General features: G+C 36.7%; 1 protein-coding gene across 12 annotated transcripts in view; it reads left to right on the forward strand.

Moving 5' to 3' along the window:
• Positions 1-14,387, forward strand: part of SGCZ (sarcoglycan zeta) — a 449,004-nt gene extending 434,617 nt beyond the window's left edge. For 10 of the 12 annotated variants that reach the window (XM_084518527.1, XM_084518524.1, XM_084518530.1 and 7 more), the window contains one exon: positions 9,807-10,951. In XM_084518527.1, the coding sequence (XP_084374653.1) occupies positions 9,807-10,001 (195 nt within the window). In that variant the 3' untranslated portion in view covers positions 10,002-10,951. Of the gene's footprint in view, positions 1-9,806; positions 10,952-11,347 lie in introns of those variants that run through there. The other 2 variants (XR_014692797.1, XR_014692796.1) reach the window with 2 other exon arrangements.
• The last annotated feature ends 1,863 nt before the right edge of the window (positions 14,388-16,250 follow it).

Genomic DNA, 16,250 nt, shown 5'->3' on the forward strand with positions numbered 1-16,250 from the left:
TTTCTGCAAGCCATTTGCCATGAATATGGAGGAATGACCAATCAACAAAAACAACATTTCCCAAGTTGGTTCAGTTCAGCTGACTTATATTTTCAAAAATAAATTTAAGTGCTTTATATGGATGAAGTGAGTACAATAAGAAATAAGCAATGGTATGCTGTAGAGCTTGAAGATCCAGTTAATTCATAAAAAAAAAAAAAAAAAGTCTAGCAATTGTGCTGCATTTTGTTTTCTAAATACTTTTTTTGTTAGTATTAACTAGTTAACTTGTAACAGCTGTCCGCAAGGAAAGTGATTAGTGAAAATGAAAGGAAAATTCTCTGTATTTTTTAATAATTGATTTCTATGGAAAGGAGGGTTTCAAGAATTCTATGAAGCTATTTTGACAGGTATTTAAAAATATTAAAATGGCATGTTATTTTTAAATAATATTTAAAAGTTTTTCATGCTTAAGTAAATTTGCAGTAAAAAAGTTCATGTTGAAATCTATAATCAAAATGTTCTGAAACTACAAAACCAAACGTGTTTTAATTAACATCACTCATTTTGAACTGCTTGTCCACAAGCAAATTTAGAATACCAACACCATAAGCAATTTTATTAGAAAGAAAAAAAGTAACAATGAATAATTTACTTTATAAATGAAACATTTTTACATGAATATCACATTTTAATCTAGTTCTGATTTGCATAGTAATTAATTAATAAGATTTTGTACTCAGTAAACTGAGCACAAATATTCCAAGTACATGTCTTTCCCTTTCTGGTTCAGATATATAAATCACAAAGTCACATCTGTCCCACATAAATCATATAGAAGTTACATCTGTCACATTTAATGAAATTACAAATATTTCTAATATCATTTAGATTTTTATTCTGGGAATTGTTATGTATGAGACAACCATTGACATACCATAAGTGTTGGAGCTTGTAAACTTCTGCTGGTCACCATTCACAACAACCCCATTTAATCACCATTGAAATTAAAAGAATAAATATACTGGAAAGTTTCTGCTTCTGTAGCCACCAATATAAATTGCAGTGGAGTTATAACTCAAATGATGCAAAATATGCAAAATATAAATTCTTATGCTCTCTTATACAATAGTACATTTAACATACATATACATTAGTTTTCAAATCACTTGCAATTGGCAGTGATTCCAGGAATACTATTGAGTAGGGAATTCTGTAGAGAATGCATTTTCAATAAATGCTACTAGATCTAGAATCTTTTGGCCTTCTCTGAATATTTAGTACACCCAGTTTCATAGTAGTCATCACATTCATTTCAGTGTTTACCTGTTCCATAATAGTATTAATTTTTAAGACAGTTCATTGTTAATATATGGTTCCAGATATTGTGCCAGCATACATTTAGACTTAACAGTATATATGCTATTAAGTTATTATTTTAATTTTCCATTAAAAATAATACTTGTTTCTTTTTCTCAAAGTTCTCTTTCAGATTTAATGGAAGGTACTTTAGGTGAATCATTTTTAAACAAATGTCAAAAACACAGGTAACTGTTAGAACATATGGCCAATATGAACTAAAGTGCTGCAGTTTATCCTGCACTTCATCTTCAGCTTGAATTTGAAAACATATCAGCGAGTTTCGGGGGGAAACTTAGTTACAAGAGATGAGGAAAAGGCGGAGGTGCTCAATGCCTTCTTTGCCTCAGTCTTTAGCGGCAATACCGGATGTTCTCTGGATACTCAGTACCCTGAGCTGGTGGAAGGGGATGGGGAGCAGGATGTGGCCCTCATTATCCATGAAGAACTGGTTGGTGACCTGCTACGGCACTTAGATGTGCACAAGTCGATGGGGCCGGATGGGATCCACCCAAGGGTACTGAGGGAACTGGCAGAGGAGCTGGCCAAGCCACTATCCATCATTTATCAGCAGTCCTGGCTATTGGGGGAGGTCCCAATCGACTGGCGGCTAGCAAACATGATGCCCATCTACAAGAAGGGCCGGAGGGCAGACCCGGGAAACTACAGGCCTGTCAGTTTGACCTCAGTGCCAGGGAAGCTCATGGAGCAGATCCTCCTGAGAGTCATCATGCAGCACTTGCAGGGGAAGCAGGCGATCAGGCCCAGTCAGCATGGCTTTATGAAAGGCAGGTCATGCCTGACGAACCTGATCTCCTTCTATGACAGAGTGACACGCTGGGTGGATGAGGGAAAGGCTGTGGATGTGGTCTACCTTGACTTCAGCAAGGCTTTTGACACCGTCTCCCACAGCATTCTCCTCAAGAAACTGGCTGCTCTTGGCTTGGACTGGCGCACGCTTCGTTGGGTTAGAAACTGGCTGGATAGCCGGGCCCAAAGAGTCGTGGTGAATGGAGCCAAGTCCAGTTGGAGGCCAGTCACTAGTGGCGTCCCCCAGGGCTCGGTACTGGGGCCGGTCCTCTTTAATATCTTCATCGATGATCTGGACGAGGGCATCGAGTGCACCCTCAGTAAGTTCGCAGATGACACCAAGTTAGGTGCATGTGTCAATCTGCTTGAGGGTAGGAAAGCTCTGCAGGAGGATCTGGATAGGCTGCACCGATGGGCTGAGGTCAACTGCATGAAGTTCAACAAGGCCAAGTGCCGGGTCCTGCACCTGGGGCGCAATAACCCCAAGCAGAGCTACAGGCTGGGAGAGGAATGGTTGGAGAGCTGCCAGGCAGAGAAGGACCTGGGAGTGATGGTGGATAGTCGGCTGAATATGAGCCAGCAGTGTGCTCAGGTGGCCAAGAAGGCCAACGGCATCCTGGCTTGTATCAGGAACAGCGTGACCAGCAGGGCTAGGGAGGTGATCGTCCCCCTGTACTCAGCTCTGGTGAGGCCGCACCTCGAGTACTGTGTTCAGTTTTGGGCCCCTCGCTACAAGAAGGACATGGAGGTGCTTGAGCGGGTGCAGAGAAGGGCGACAAAGCTGGTGAGGGGCCTGGAGAACAAGTCCTACGAGGAGCGGCTGAGGGAGCTGGGCTTGTTCAGCCTGGAGAAGAGGAGGCTCAGGGGCGACCTTATCGCTCTCTATAGGTACCTCAAGGGAGGCTGTAGCGAGGTGGGGGTTGGTCTGTTCTCCCACGTGCCTGGTGACAGGACGAGGGGGAATGGGCTTAAGTTGAGCCAGGGGAGTTTTAGGTTAGATGTTAGGAAGAACTTCTTCACTGAAAGGGTTGTGAGGCACTGGAACAGGCTGCCCAGGGAAGTGGTGGAGTCACCATCCCTGGAGGTCTTTAAAAGACGTTTAGATGTAGAGCTTAGGGAAATGGTTTAGTGGGGACTGTTAGCATTAGGTCAGAGGTTGGACTCGATGACCTTGAGGTCTCTTCCAACCTAGAAAATTCTGTGATTCTGTGTGATTCTGAGTGGAAAATAAGTAGTTAGGAGTCTAGTGACCCAATTTGTATAACCATATTTCTATGTATGCTTCCAATAGCATATGCAGAAGAGTAAAAAGACTAGACAAAAATCTTGCATTGTTGTAATTCAGATTAATTCTGAAAAGCCTAATAGCATTCAAATGGTTTATTTAGTGAGATCTTATTGCACTGTATCTTCATACTGAATGATGAACAATAAACTTTCAGTTTTCCTTCTTTCACATTTCCCCCAGTTTCCTGCCATTTCTTACCCACACCAGCTCTCAGTATGCCTTGCAGCTCTCTAACATTATCTGTCTAGTCTGACCATACTTAAATACAGATATTTTTTTTTGGTGTTTATAAATCCTACCTCTTTAATTTGGGTGTACTTAAGCTATCATCTCCTCTATTGTGAGGATGGGACCTCCTCTATTGTGAGGTGAGGACCAGGGAGGTGATTGTTCCCCTGTGCTCTGCTCTGGTGAGGCCACATCTCAAGTACTGTGTTCAGTATTGGGCCCCTCACCACCAAGAAGGACATCAAGACCCTGGAGAGTGTCCAATGAAGGGCCTGGAACACAAGTCCTATGAGGAGCGACTGAGGGAACTGGGGTTGTTTAGTCTGGAGAAGACAAGGCTCAGGCTCAGGCCTTGTCTTCTCCAGAGAGCCTTATTGCTCTCTACAACGACCTGAAAAGAAGCTGTGAGGAGCTGGGGGTTGGCCTCTTCTAACAGGTAACTAGCAATAGGACTAGAGAGAAAGGCCTCAAGTTGTGCCAGCAGAGGTTTAGGTGGGAAATTAGAGGACATTTCTTCTCAGAAGTGGTAGTCACGCATTGGAATGGGTTGTCCAGGAAGGTGGTGGAGTCACTGTCCCCGGGGATGTTTAAGAAAGGGTTGGATATATTTATCTTATTTATCTGGATATCTTCTGGATATATTTATCTGGATATATTTATCTAGATATTTTTATATTTAGAGACATGTCTTTGTGGGTAATATTGGTGGTAGGTGGACAGTTGGACCAGATGATCTTAGAGGTCTTTTCCAACCTTTATGATTCTATGATATAGTCAAGGACCCAGTGGGGAACTTTTATATGATATGGCTTGTATGGATATTGGATTCTTTACCTTAAGCTTATATCATGCCTGCTGAAAGTTCTCTCCTTCAATGATTTTATTTTTATTTTTTATTAGATATCTATATTTTCTGACGTCTTCCTCTCCTTCTCCTTGTCATTGTTCAGATAGGATAACAGCACAGCCTGATGAGCAGATGATTTCCAAATCTCAGTTAATAAATATCACAGTCACCTTTGATGTTCTAAATACTTGCACAAGGCACAAGCTAGGGCCAACTAGATTTGCCAGGTTAGTTTAGTCTTTGACATTTCTTTGAAGATACATATGCTTGCAGTCTTTTACATGTTCATATCTGCCAGTCAATAACACTATCATTGCAGAGGCTTCTGCTACTTTGTAGAAATTACTGATTGTAAGCTGTTGAGGGATTTTTTGAAACAGCAAAAATCCCATGGCTTGCTGTAGCTGAGCAAACCAAGCTACCAGGGCAACTATGAGAAGTTCCCATGACAGTGTTCCCACGACAGTGTTCCCACATCGCCCAATTGAAGAATTCAGAAAAATATTGTTACCAGTAGCTGGCTTCAAGGACAAGGTCTTTGTGACTGCTAATCACAAGGGGGTTGTTTTCTTGCAGGTGGGGTTGTTTTCTTGTAGTTGTTTGTCTGAGTGCTTTTGACCAATGATCTTGTGTGAAACACTGTCCGCCCCTGTTAAGTTCACTATAAAAGTTAGGCTGTCCGGACAATAAAGTTGAACTATGCTTTATCACTCATATTGAGTCAGCTGCATGTGTTCCTTCAGCCACGAACCAAAAAGTGGCGCCCGAACAGGGACCTGTCAAAGGGCGGCTGAAGCAGAGGGGCACCGGAACACAGCGACCGGGGGGTCAAGAGCGACCAAACACTACTACAACAGTTGGTGTGTCGTCTCCGAAGACCTGAACTAAACAGTTCGCCATCTGCATGGGCTACAGGGCAAAGGCTGCAGGATATTGCCATAGTGCAGGATATTGCCATAGTGCAGGAATAACAGGAAAATGGAGGACAAAGTAGCCCTAGATTTATTACAGTGCTTCTTGAAAAAGTGGGAAGTAATCGCAATGCGACGCAAAATTCGGACTATAAAATGGAGCATGATCTGACTCTACTGGTGTCTGCCATGCTTTCAGCCGTACTTCCTGCAACAGTAAGCATTCTAAGTAGAGAAACCAAACAGTTGTACATCCTTTGCCATTTCATATAATACATCTTGATACCTTGCTACAACTGTCAACTCTTTTTCCAAAATACAGAACAGGTAATACCAAAATTATCTAATGAATATTTAATTCTAACTTCCTTAGAAATAGAAATAAATTGGCTTATTCTTCTGCTTCTTTCTCAACATCTTTGTTTCTCTCATACATTACTCCTACAGGCTTGATGAAAATCAAAGCCTGTGTGTAAAATGTGCAAGATGAAATTTCTCAAGATTATATTAGCATAAAATACATGTAAAAAAAGTACAGTTTTTCCATTCCTTCTCACACACAATAGCCTTATTCCATTCACTATTTTAGTCAATCAGAAAACGGGTCTATTTAAAACAAGTATTATACTAATATATTTTTCTCATATTTAAGATACACAAGATAAAGCAAGGATTTAAGATTACTAAAACTGAAGTATACAGGGGGAATGATCCTGCTAAATGCTCAGCTTTCTGATGTGAAACAGCACTTCTCAGAATAGCTGCTGCCTTTTCCATTTTGTACGTTCTCAATCAGTCTCCCACAATGTTTCAAGAATGGATAAAAGTTTTGGGTTTATCCTTTCATATTTACTGAGGTGTGAGTGTCTCAGGAAGAGCATGACAGGTTGGCATAGTCTTGATGTATGTGAAGTATTATATAGCTTATCTTGTACCTTTCACAGCACAAAAGATTAGAGAAACATCATGTATACAGGCAGTTCCCTTAGCTACTAGTAAGTGTTCCCTGGGAACATAACATTTTTTTTGTCTTGCCACTTCCCTTCTCTTCAAACACCTCATAACAGCAGGCAGAAAAGGGTATGTAGCATAAGTTTTTCTGATGTTGGAAGACATTTCATCCATTAATTTCAGTTTTTAGCAAAAGATAGAAGGGGAGAGGCTATATCCTCAAATATGGATATCTGAAATTCCTTATATAGTGGGCTTCTATGTTGAAATATTTAGATATCTGCTTAACTAATAGATAGCAACGTCGCATCTGCAAATTTAGTCTTTTATATAAATTTAGTCTTTTATTTTTGTCTTTTATCTGTAAATGTAGTCTTTTAACATTGACCTTTTAACCTTGACTGCATATGTACATGGTAGGTTTTAATGTTGCCTTTCAGCCACCTTCATCTTGGGCTTTCCCAGAGATTTGCTATAGGAGTCTGTTTAAATTGCACAGCCTTCCCAGCTTTCTGCAAAGGCACGGGGCTTGTCAGACTCACTGCAGCAGATACACCCTCACAAGAAGTCACATCAGTTTCTCTCAGATACTGTACCCCAGATGCTGTGGAATGCTTGCTAGAACAAGGCCTTTGAGATACCACTCAAGATTATGGCAGCAGAAAAATCTGAATTTCATCTGTATCACAGTGTGTAGTTTGAAAGCACCAATAGAAATGCTTGCACAGCTATGCTTGAAAATATCATTTAAATTAATGAGAAAAATAAATGAGCATTGTATTGCAATGCACAATGGAGCAAGGTCCACTGGATTAAAGCCTTAGAGCAGTACGATACAGAACATCTGTAATTAAGGGTTGCAGAATTGTAGCTGTCCTGATGTAATAAAACATGTAAGATTAATGAGTTTAGATAATAGATAGAATAAAAGATAATAAAGTTCAAAGCGACTAAAAGATTTTCATCTTCTAGCCCGTTCTCTGGCATAAAATGTCCTCTTTTTGTGTGTGTGTGCGAACAAATTCTTGTCTGAATCAAGACTCATCTTTTAGAACTCATTTAATTTAGATTTATATATTTCTCAAGCATCATGTTATCACATATATAATGTTCTAATATCTTGTTTTTTTCTTTTTTTTTTTTTAAAAAAACAAAAAAAAAAAAAAAGAGAGAAATAATCTTTTGTTTGCCTTCCGTGATATTCTAAGTACATTAGGGCTTACTGCAAATCAATGTTAAAAGTCCAAAAGGCTACTCAAGATTATTTTTTTTTTAGAACTATTTGTAGAAGTTATCAAAAGCTGCTGATAAAAAGTGTATGACATTACTGGCTCCTGTTTAATATCCGTTTGAGTTACTGTTGAATTTGAAAGTATTTTATTGTGTTCTGACATCAGTGTTTGGTCTTTCTCCAAGTACAGAACTATGTTCTGAACACTATTCAGTATAAAAGATATGCTTTTACTTATACTGAGCTTACAGTGAAGAGTGTGCTACTGGGTTTTTATTCCATACTGTTGATAACTCCACTATTACTATGACATTAGTGGACTTGTTAACATTTCTTTTATTCCTGGTATGAGAATTGAAAGAGTACTTTTTATATTTTGTAACTCCACTGACTGACAATTATGTCTTTTGTTTCCTTGTCACATTTTACCAATTCGTAGCTTCTCGTTTGCTTTCAAATTCTTTGTTTTGCCCATCTGTTATTTTATTTTCTTATTATGCTTGCTATTGTTACTTTCACATTTGCTCCTAGCAGAGCTGAATGTTCTTCATAGCAATCTTCTTCTGGGTTGTAATTCTAGTAGGACAATATTAAATTGTTCCCAACACTGTCCACAGTTCTTCCATCTAAATTATTTCTGCTGGGCTTTTTGACTCCTAATTATTTCAGGTTTATGAAATTGGATGCTAAAAACAACAGTGAGTGTATGCATTCCTTAGTCATATAACTAACAGAACAAAGATATCAATTTGCTGTACTTTATGTATATTAATGAATTCCTCTTTCAGTCAAGATAAGAATTAAGAAAGGCATCTTGCCAAGCAGTTGTCACCTGTGCCTCATAGATTCTTCCTTCTAGTGTAAATTCCCAGCAATGACAGTATCTTCTTCTGGGGATAGGAGTCCTTGAAGGAGTTTATATTGTTTTACAGCTACTTTGAGTTTGTCATTTACAGTGCTTCTGCTGTGAACGGTAACATGAGTGTGCACCAGTCATTCTGTATGATTCTGTCCTTCGCTTCTTGCCAGCAGGGGTTCAATAGTGCTTCTGCATTGTTTTCCTTCTATATACCACTGGTTTTATTATAAAATAATGTTTGTTTCCTGTTGGAAGCAGCAATGTATGTCATATCATTCCAGGTTCTTCACATGCACTGCTAACATTGTGATATAATGGTGTCAAGTTGGCTTTGTTGATTTTCAACACCTTATAATATCAGTAGCAAATATTTAAGCAGCTGACTTTTTCCTGTTTCATACTGTTATATGCAGGCTTAAAGCCATTTTATTTTGGTTCATAGTCTGTACCTGAGGTAATGACTGATCTGACTTTGGCTCTCATTTACTCCTTCCATAAATAAAAAATGAACTCTAAGCAGCTGGAAGCTCATCTGTTTGTGCTGGTGGATAACTTGCATTTTTTGTGCTTTACTTATCTGATTTCATAACAATGTTTGCTCAAGACCCTGAAAATGTAGCATTTTCAAATGTAAATATTACAGAACTTAATACAGATAGATGAAAATTACTGGTGTTTACAGTTTAATACTGTCTCTTGTTATTTCCAATGGAAGGAGATTTAAAAAAACAGCAACAACATTTTTTTAATCATATGCAGTGTTCAGAAACAAATGGGAATAGCTTGATGACCTTCTTAATAAGACTTTAACCTGAAATCTTTTTTCCTCCTAATTTAGGTCAAATAAGCTCTTTATTTTGTGTGTATGATTCTACACCCTTATTTAATTATTCTCAGAATGTAGCTATTGTTAAGACCCTACAGTTTAGCACAGTTCAGCACATATTTCCTGCTGCTTACAGGAAGACACTGGGGAATGTGCTTTAATATCACTTCACATTTATTAAAATACAAACTCTTCCAAAGCAAGGATGTGCTACTGCCATGAATGAATAAATTTTAATCATAAAATGCACAAGTGAGAATTTAACCTGTTCAACAATATTTTCTAAATGGTTTTGTATGACACTACTTGTATCTGAATAAACATGTTGGGTGAAATATTTGCATATACTGAAGTAGTGAGTATTAATGTTTATACAACTACACTGTTGAAAAACAACAAATATTGACAGCTTATGTACTTGTAAAATGTCATGACTCTGCCTCAAAGTAAATTCTTTAAAATATGTCATGACACTGAAAGAAATTTACTTATTCCTTTCTTTTCTTTCCTCTTGTAGATATTTTTAAATGCAGATACTATTCGTCTGGGAAATCTACCAGTGGGCTCCTTTTCCTCCTCTTCACCTAGCTCTTCAGCTCCTCGCCAGACTATCTATGAGCTCTGCGCCTGCCCCAATGGTAAACTTTATCTGTCCCCAGCAGGAGCAGGCTCCACATGTCAATCCAGTAGCAACATCTGCTTGTGGAGCTAGAAGGACTCCAACTTGTCCTCACACCAGAATAGCCTTTTGTTACTATCCCTCTGCTTCACAGTTCTGCTCGGTTTCCCTTGTGACCAGTTTGACGCTTCAAATGGCCTGCAGAGCAACTTCTTCCAGTGTAAGCAGGAATACAGCGCTGCCTTCTCTTGTGGTTTGTGTTACCACTCAACGTAGAGATGGGAGTGAGATATTCAGAAATCAATGTATTCTTCATCAGGAAACCTGGAACATAATATCACCTTTTGTCCAAAAGGGAGAATAACACAGGTGCCTTTGCTACATGAAGTGAAGCACATAGTTTTAGATTTTTGCAGGACCTGGATATGAACTGCACATATATATATATACAGTACATAAACGAATTTGCCCAGAATCTGATGGTGAAATGAATTGGTTACCCCTGTATGATAAATAACTTTACTGTCTGAAAGCACAATTTTCCATTCATCTTTTTGGATGTAAACTTTTATCCCTGAATTTTAAAATTTTGAAGCATTGTGTGATGCTTGCTTTACTAAACAATTAAATTCAGTAAATGGTTTTTAACACAAAAAGAGACAGAATCCCTCCGTGAGTTTGGTTTCTTTAAAAGTGTGTTGTTACTCTTTGTCTACTAAGTCTAGGGTTTTGTACACTAGGTAAATTTTGGAAGTGCTCAGCAATATTACCTTTCAGAGTTAAAAAGACACCTGCTCTTGTTTGTCAGATCTGAATGGCCTTACATATTAATTTTGTGGCTACTGCATGTGAAGTGATTGCTTTCAGTAGAACATACAGTTTCTGGAAAAGAACAGGGTAAAGAAGGAAATACTGTTGATGTGTTTTTTGATCAGTGTATTGCTCTTCACAACGTAATTATAATTGGCAAGTGCAAAAAAAAAAATCTTCAAAGGTATATCTTTTCCATTTTCTAGCTATGTCCAACTGCTGCCGTTTGAACACAGTACAAACATTAGTACTAATGCAGTGTGTAAAGCTGAGAAGCAGTGCACTAACAACTGGTACCACATTCATATTCATTATTCTCTTTTGTTTACCATCTGCTGCTAAGGTTTTCAAAGTAATAGTAATAAATATATATAAACACGCATTAAATGACATTCAGTATTAAAAATACATTGATATTATGTTGACTTCATCAGGTCTGTGTTTAAATTATGCAGCCCCATTTGCACTCTGAGCTCACTTCTGACTTCTTTTTTTGACAAGTTTTATGTGGGATTTCTTTCTTGTATCAATCTTCATACTCTTTGGTTTGTTTGGTAATTGAAATCTTTGGTATGCTGCTAGTAAGTTCATCGCAACATTGATTAACAAGAGTATCTTGAAACTTGCAGAACCCAGGAATGTAAAACAGTATAAAAATGTTTCCCATTGTGGAAGATGGCTTGATTACATAAGGTAAGTGTGCTTTTTAATACTATTCTTTAAAATACCATGTAGCTTTAGAGGCTTCTGAATGTAAGACCATCAATGTAATGACAGGTTTTACGAGGTAACTCTGAAGTCAGGGCAAACAGCGCAAGGTGGGTATTTCTATGCAGCTTTTTTTTTTTTCTTTTGAGAAAAAAGAAAAAGCAAACAAATACTGTGATTACCTTTCTATTTTATTAACACCTCATAAGGTTGATTTTGTTTTCACTTCAGGTGAAATTCACTCCTGTGCAGAAGACCAGCACAAGACGTGTCCACGGCTTGACTGGTGCTTGCCTTTCCATTGGGCCTGTTCAGAGGTGTGAATTTCACTCTGTAGCAAGAATACTCTACTTGCTGTTTTTACCAGATAATAATAATAATAATAGTCTAAAATTATTTCCTCTGTTCAAAAGAAGGCTATTAGGAAATAATTCATTATTTCTTTGAGAATTGTATTCTTTCACTGGGAAAAACAAAACAAAACAAAAAAAAGTATTAGAAAATATTTCAAGAAAATATATTAGAAGCCTGGGGATTCTTAGTAAGAGGAACAGAAACAGATACAAATGACAATGGTGATAATAAGACATTTGAAAGTGTATCCATACAATATACCCTTAAAACTATCAGGAAATATATGCCTCTGGTGTGAGAGCACAAGGAAAAAGGATCAATCGTATTCCAGGAGTACAATATATAGATCTGTATGACGATATACCTACATGTATTCATTATCTGTGCACACCTACAGACACTGGTTGCTTCAAAGATGCACAGATTGTAATGACTAATCTATTCAGTGACTTACATTTTGTCTTCCTACAAATTATACACAAGTAGACTAAGATTATTTTTTTTTCTCCCCACTAAACCTACATGATTTGTCATGCATTTTCCATTGAGCAATTCTTATTTGTTTGCTCTTCACCTTATATGATAACTTACCTGTAGTACAGTCAAAAAAGGTTTCAGGCTTCTTTCTGACCCAAACTTTATAAATTTTCCACAATTTTCTACAAATCATGTAGAGAAATAAAACATATCTTTTATAACAACTCATGTTAACAACAAGGCTGAAATAATTTACTGCTTTGTATGGGGAAAACTCAGAGCAGATGTGCAGATGGAACTTTGGACTTCAGAAAACCAAGCCAGTAAGTAAACAAAGCTCTACACTGTCAGGATTTTCTTGCTTGGAATCATTGCAGTCTGCTTGGTAGTATTTATTATACCAATATTGGTGCCAGTAAAAATAGAGTGTATTTAGGAACCTATGAGATAGATAGACATGTCTACCACGTAAACAGTTCTCATAATGTCTTAATATTTTGGTGAGTTTCAGAACACCAATATTTCACTTAAAATCTACTGCAAGCTATAAGAGGAAAAGAAAAACTCAGTTTTCATTTTAAAGGACATTTCTAGCCCATATGATTTCCGAGTATGGGAAAAGTGATTTCAGTGCATCTAGAGAACTACAAACATCAGAACACCAAGTATCTATAAGCAGTGTCATCATTTCTGAGTGGAAGGAGAAATAGGTCTGGTATTTTTTAGTGTTTGGAGCTGGCAATAATAGAGCTCTTTGATTCATAGCATGGTCCAAAAAGTGACATAGTCCAACCACATCATTTCAGATGGAAGGAAACTAGATCTCAGTACACATGCCATGTTAAAACATGGAGCCAAAACATAACTATTTTAGTGCTGGTGTTTTAATGCTGAGGTTTAAAATAAAGGCCATTCTGTGCAGAGCTATAGGAAATTTCTGGATACTTTTTGTCACATTCCTCGTAGATTCCTGGCCCTGTCTCCAAATTATTTCAGTCTTTGTTGTATAATATCTAACATTCTGGTTATGATTAAGCCCCAGCTGAAGGATCTCCAATTAGAGAAAAATTGGAATATTTTGATCACTTATCTCAGAAAAGAGATTTCACTTCTTTTTATGGCTAAGGTAAGAGTTTCCCCGTTAACAAATCACTCTGTTGTGACAATTGCAGAGAAAGATTGAAGACCTTAAGGTCTTTTTAAGCATTAATATTAGTGCACTTTAAAAAAAAAAAAAAAAAAATCAGTGGCTAAAATTGTTCCTTTTGAGTCTCTTTTTAGTATATGAATACATGTATCAAATAAAGCTTCTTTTTGTACTCAAATGCTCAAATGTTTGTTTGGGAACCACTAAGATGATGTTGCAGATGTTTGGCTTCTTCAGAGCTATCTCTATGCCAACAACAAAATATATGAAAAGACCTTATTAAATACATGTATTTAATATATACAGTAGATTTATGTTCTGTAAAAACTGTCATGATATCCATGTCATAGGATACTGTCTCTTTCTTGTTTAAAAAAGAAAAATAAAAACATCAGCCAACCTCTCTGAGCACTGTTAGCTGTATCGTTTTGTACTGCAGTTCATTCATTGGTTAAGTGATAAGACCAAAGACTGACACTTCTACTTTATCTAACACTATGACACTGCTGCTTCTACTAATTCTGTTGGAATGAAGAGATGACAAGTTGTAATTACAACATGAAATTGTAACATAGTTTAGATTTGTGCAGCATTTTGAGCTGTAGATTGTTCATTTTATTCCAGGGTTTAATTTTTTTTTTTAACTTTTTTGTTTGTTTTTTGGTTTTGTGTGTGTTTGTTTGTCAGCATGGTGTAATTATGTTACTGTTCATACATACCAGGATCTTTCATTGTTCATAAAAAAAGCAGAGCGTGTATTCCAAAATGTGCCAAGACATTGCTTGTTTCAACTGAAGTTATACTGTTTTGCTTGCAAAACAGTGGCTTGACTGGATAACACAATTCACTTAAAAAACATTTTAGATACAGAGGGCTATTAAGTCTGGGTTGAAGATAGAACTATACATGTCTAGAAGAATTTTACGAAGGATGTTTAAGATATTTGGTTACTAACACCATGTATTATTTGTTGTTTTTTGATTGTTTTAGATTCTAAACCACTGTCTAATTTAAAAAAAAAAAAAAAAAAAAAAAAAGCAAACACTATGGAGTTACTATCGGCTGATTCACTGTAATGCATATGTAAGCTGGATCTAAGGTTGTGTCATATTGTTTCAATCAGTATTCAGTAAAGGTCTGCTAACCATTTTTGTTTTGTAACTTTCATGCTAATGATTTCCTTGTATATATAATATATAAAAAGATGGGAACTATTTTCTTACACATACTATGCAATATATTTGTAAAACTGCAATATTACCAAAATTACAAAAGCTGTGCTTTTGTACTCTGTTGCTTTATGTAAAACAAATCTTTTTTCTATTTAACAGATTGTCTGTCTTATAATTGTAGATAACATTATTCAAAAGCAGTACACTGAATCTTTAAGATTTTTTATTTCATTTTCCTTGGATTTTTTATTTTATGCTAATAATAGCAAGGTTTTGGAAGTTGGAAATTGTTTTTCCTTTGAAAGATAGAAATTTTACAGCATGTAATTAACATAGTCCATTTGAAATCTCTCCTGTATTTCTTTCATTTGATTGTAGCATTTTCACCTGGTGCTACTATATAACGATAAATAAATGTGATCTATAAAATAGGAAACATAATCAGAACTCATTTCAAGAATAACTGAATGGAAAACTTTCTAAGAGTGAGAGGAAGATGTAGGATAGCTGATGAAAAAGTGTTAGTTTTTCTGTATATTTATATTTATTTTTTGCATTCTTCTATCTACATTAGCTGAACGGTAATGGCTTTTCTTTTCAAGATTTTTCTTCTCACACACAATATTTATTTTATTAAAGTTTTAGTGCAAAAGTATTTTTGAAAACAGAAATGTAGACTTGTGTGAAGAAAACCAAAATTTAAAGACATATAGGTTTTATTTCTGCATCAGCTTTACTAAAGTTAAGACTTAGAGTCCTGCATCTCATGTAATGTAAAAGTATATTACACTGCTCAAGTTTCTTTGTACCCTGCCAGAATAAACATAAGCTGTATGTTTAAACTGCACCAATTTACAAGCCACTTGGCAATTACACAGTAAAAGGTCTTGTAGTGATCTCGTCAATGTGAACAAATCCTATCTACATTTAAATTGGATAGCATGATTCTGCTAACCATGTAGCCTTGCACATACCTCTGGCAAAAAGCAGACTAAGCATGTAGTTGGTTTGTTTGCACTAAGCTAATTGATGCCATGTTATGATTTCAGCAATATCCACAGTAGCCAAACAATAGCTAGCTGATAATGCCTAAAAAAGTGTATTTTCTGTACAAGAGCAGTGGTATAGACCTATGCAGGTCCTGCTAAGCCTCATGTGACTAATACACAATAGCTGATACAGCAAGAAAAATTACTCTTAGCCATTTTATTCAGGATTGGACAAGCCCAATCCAGGAAGAGCTAAATGACACGCACACAAACACACACACACACACACAAACACACACACACAAATAACGGAAGGTTTAGTGAAGAAAAAACAAAACAAAACACAAAAACATAAACATTATGTTGATTCAACACAGTCCATATTGAGACTATAATTTAATACAATTTATTTTTTTGTGTAAAAATAGGGTCTCCTTTGGAACTTTGATCTTTAACCAATACGTTTCTTATACTGGCCATAACTAGGACAAGTTTTTCCAGCCAAGGAAAAAGCATATATTCTATGCTTGGTCTGATTCAAGTCAGTGTTACATATACTACTAATAAGCCTAACCTAGTTATCTGAGGGGAAAAAAATGGAATAAGAAAGTTTCCCTCAGTTTTAAGAAAACTTAAATCTTTTAAGGGCATCTTTTAAGTTGACCCTCTGAAGGTATGTCTCGCT

The sequence above is a fragment of the Aythya ferina genome (assembly GCF_964211825.1).
Source record: "Aythya ferina genome assembly, chromosome: 4".
Lineage (NCBI taxonomy): Eukaryota > Metazoa > Chordata > Aves > Anseriformes > Anatidae > Aythya > Aythya ferina.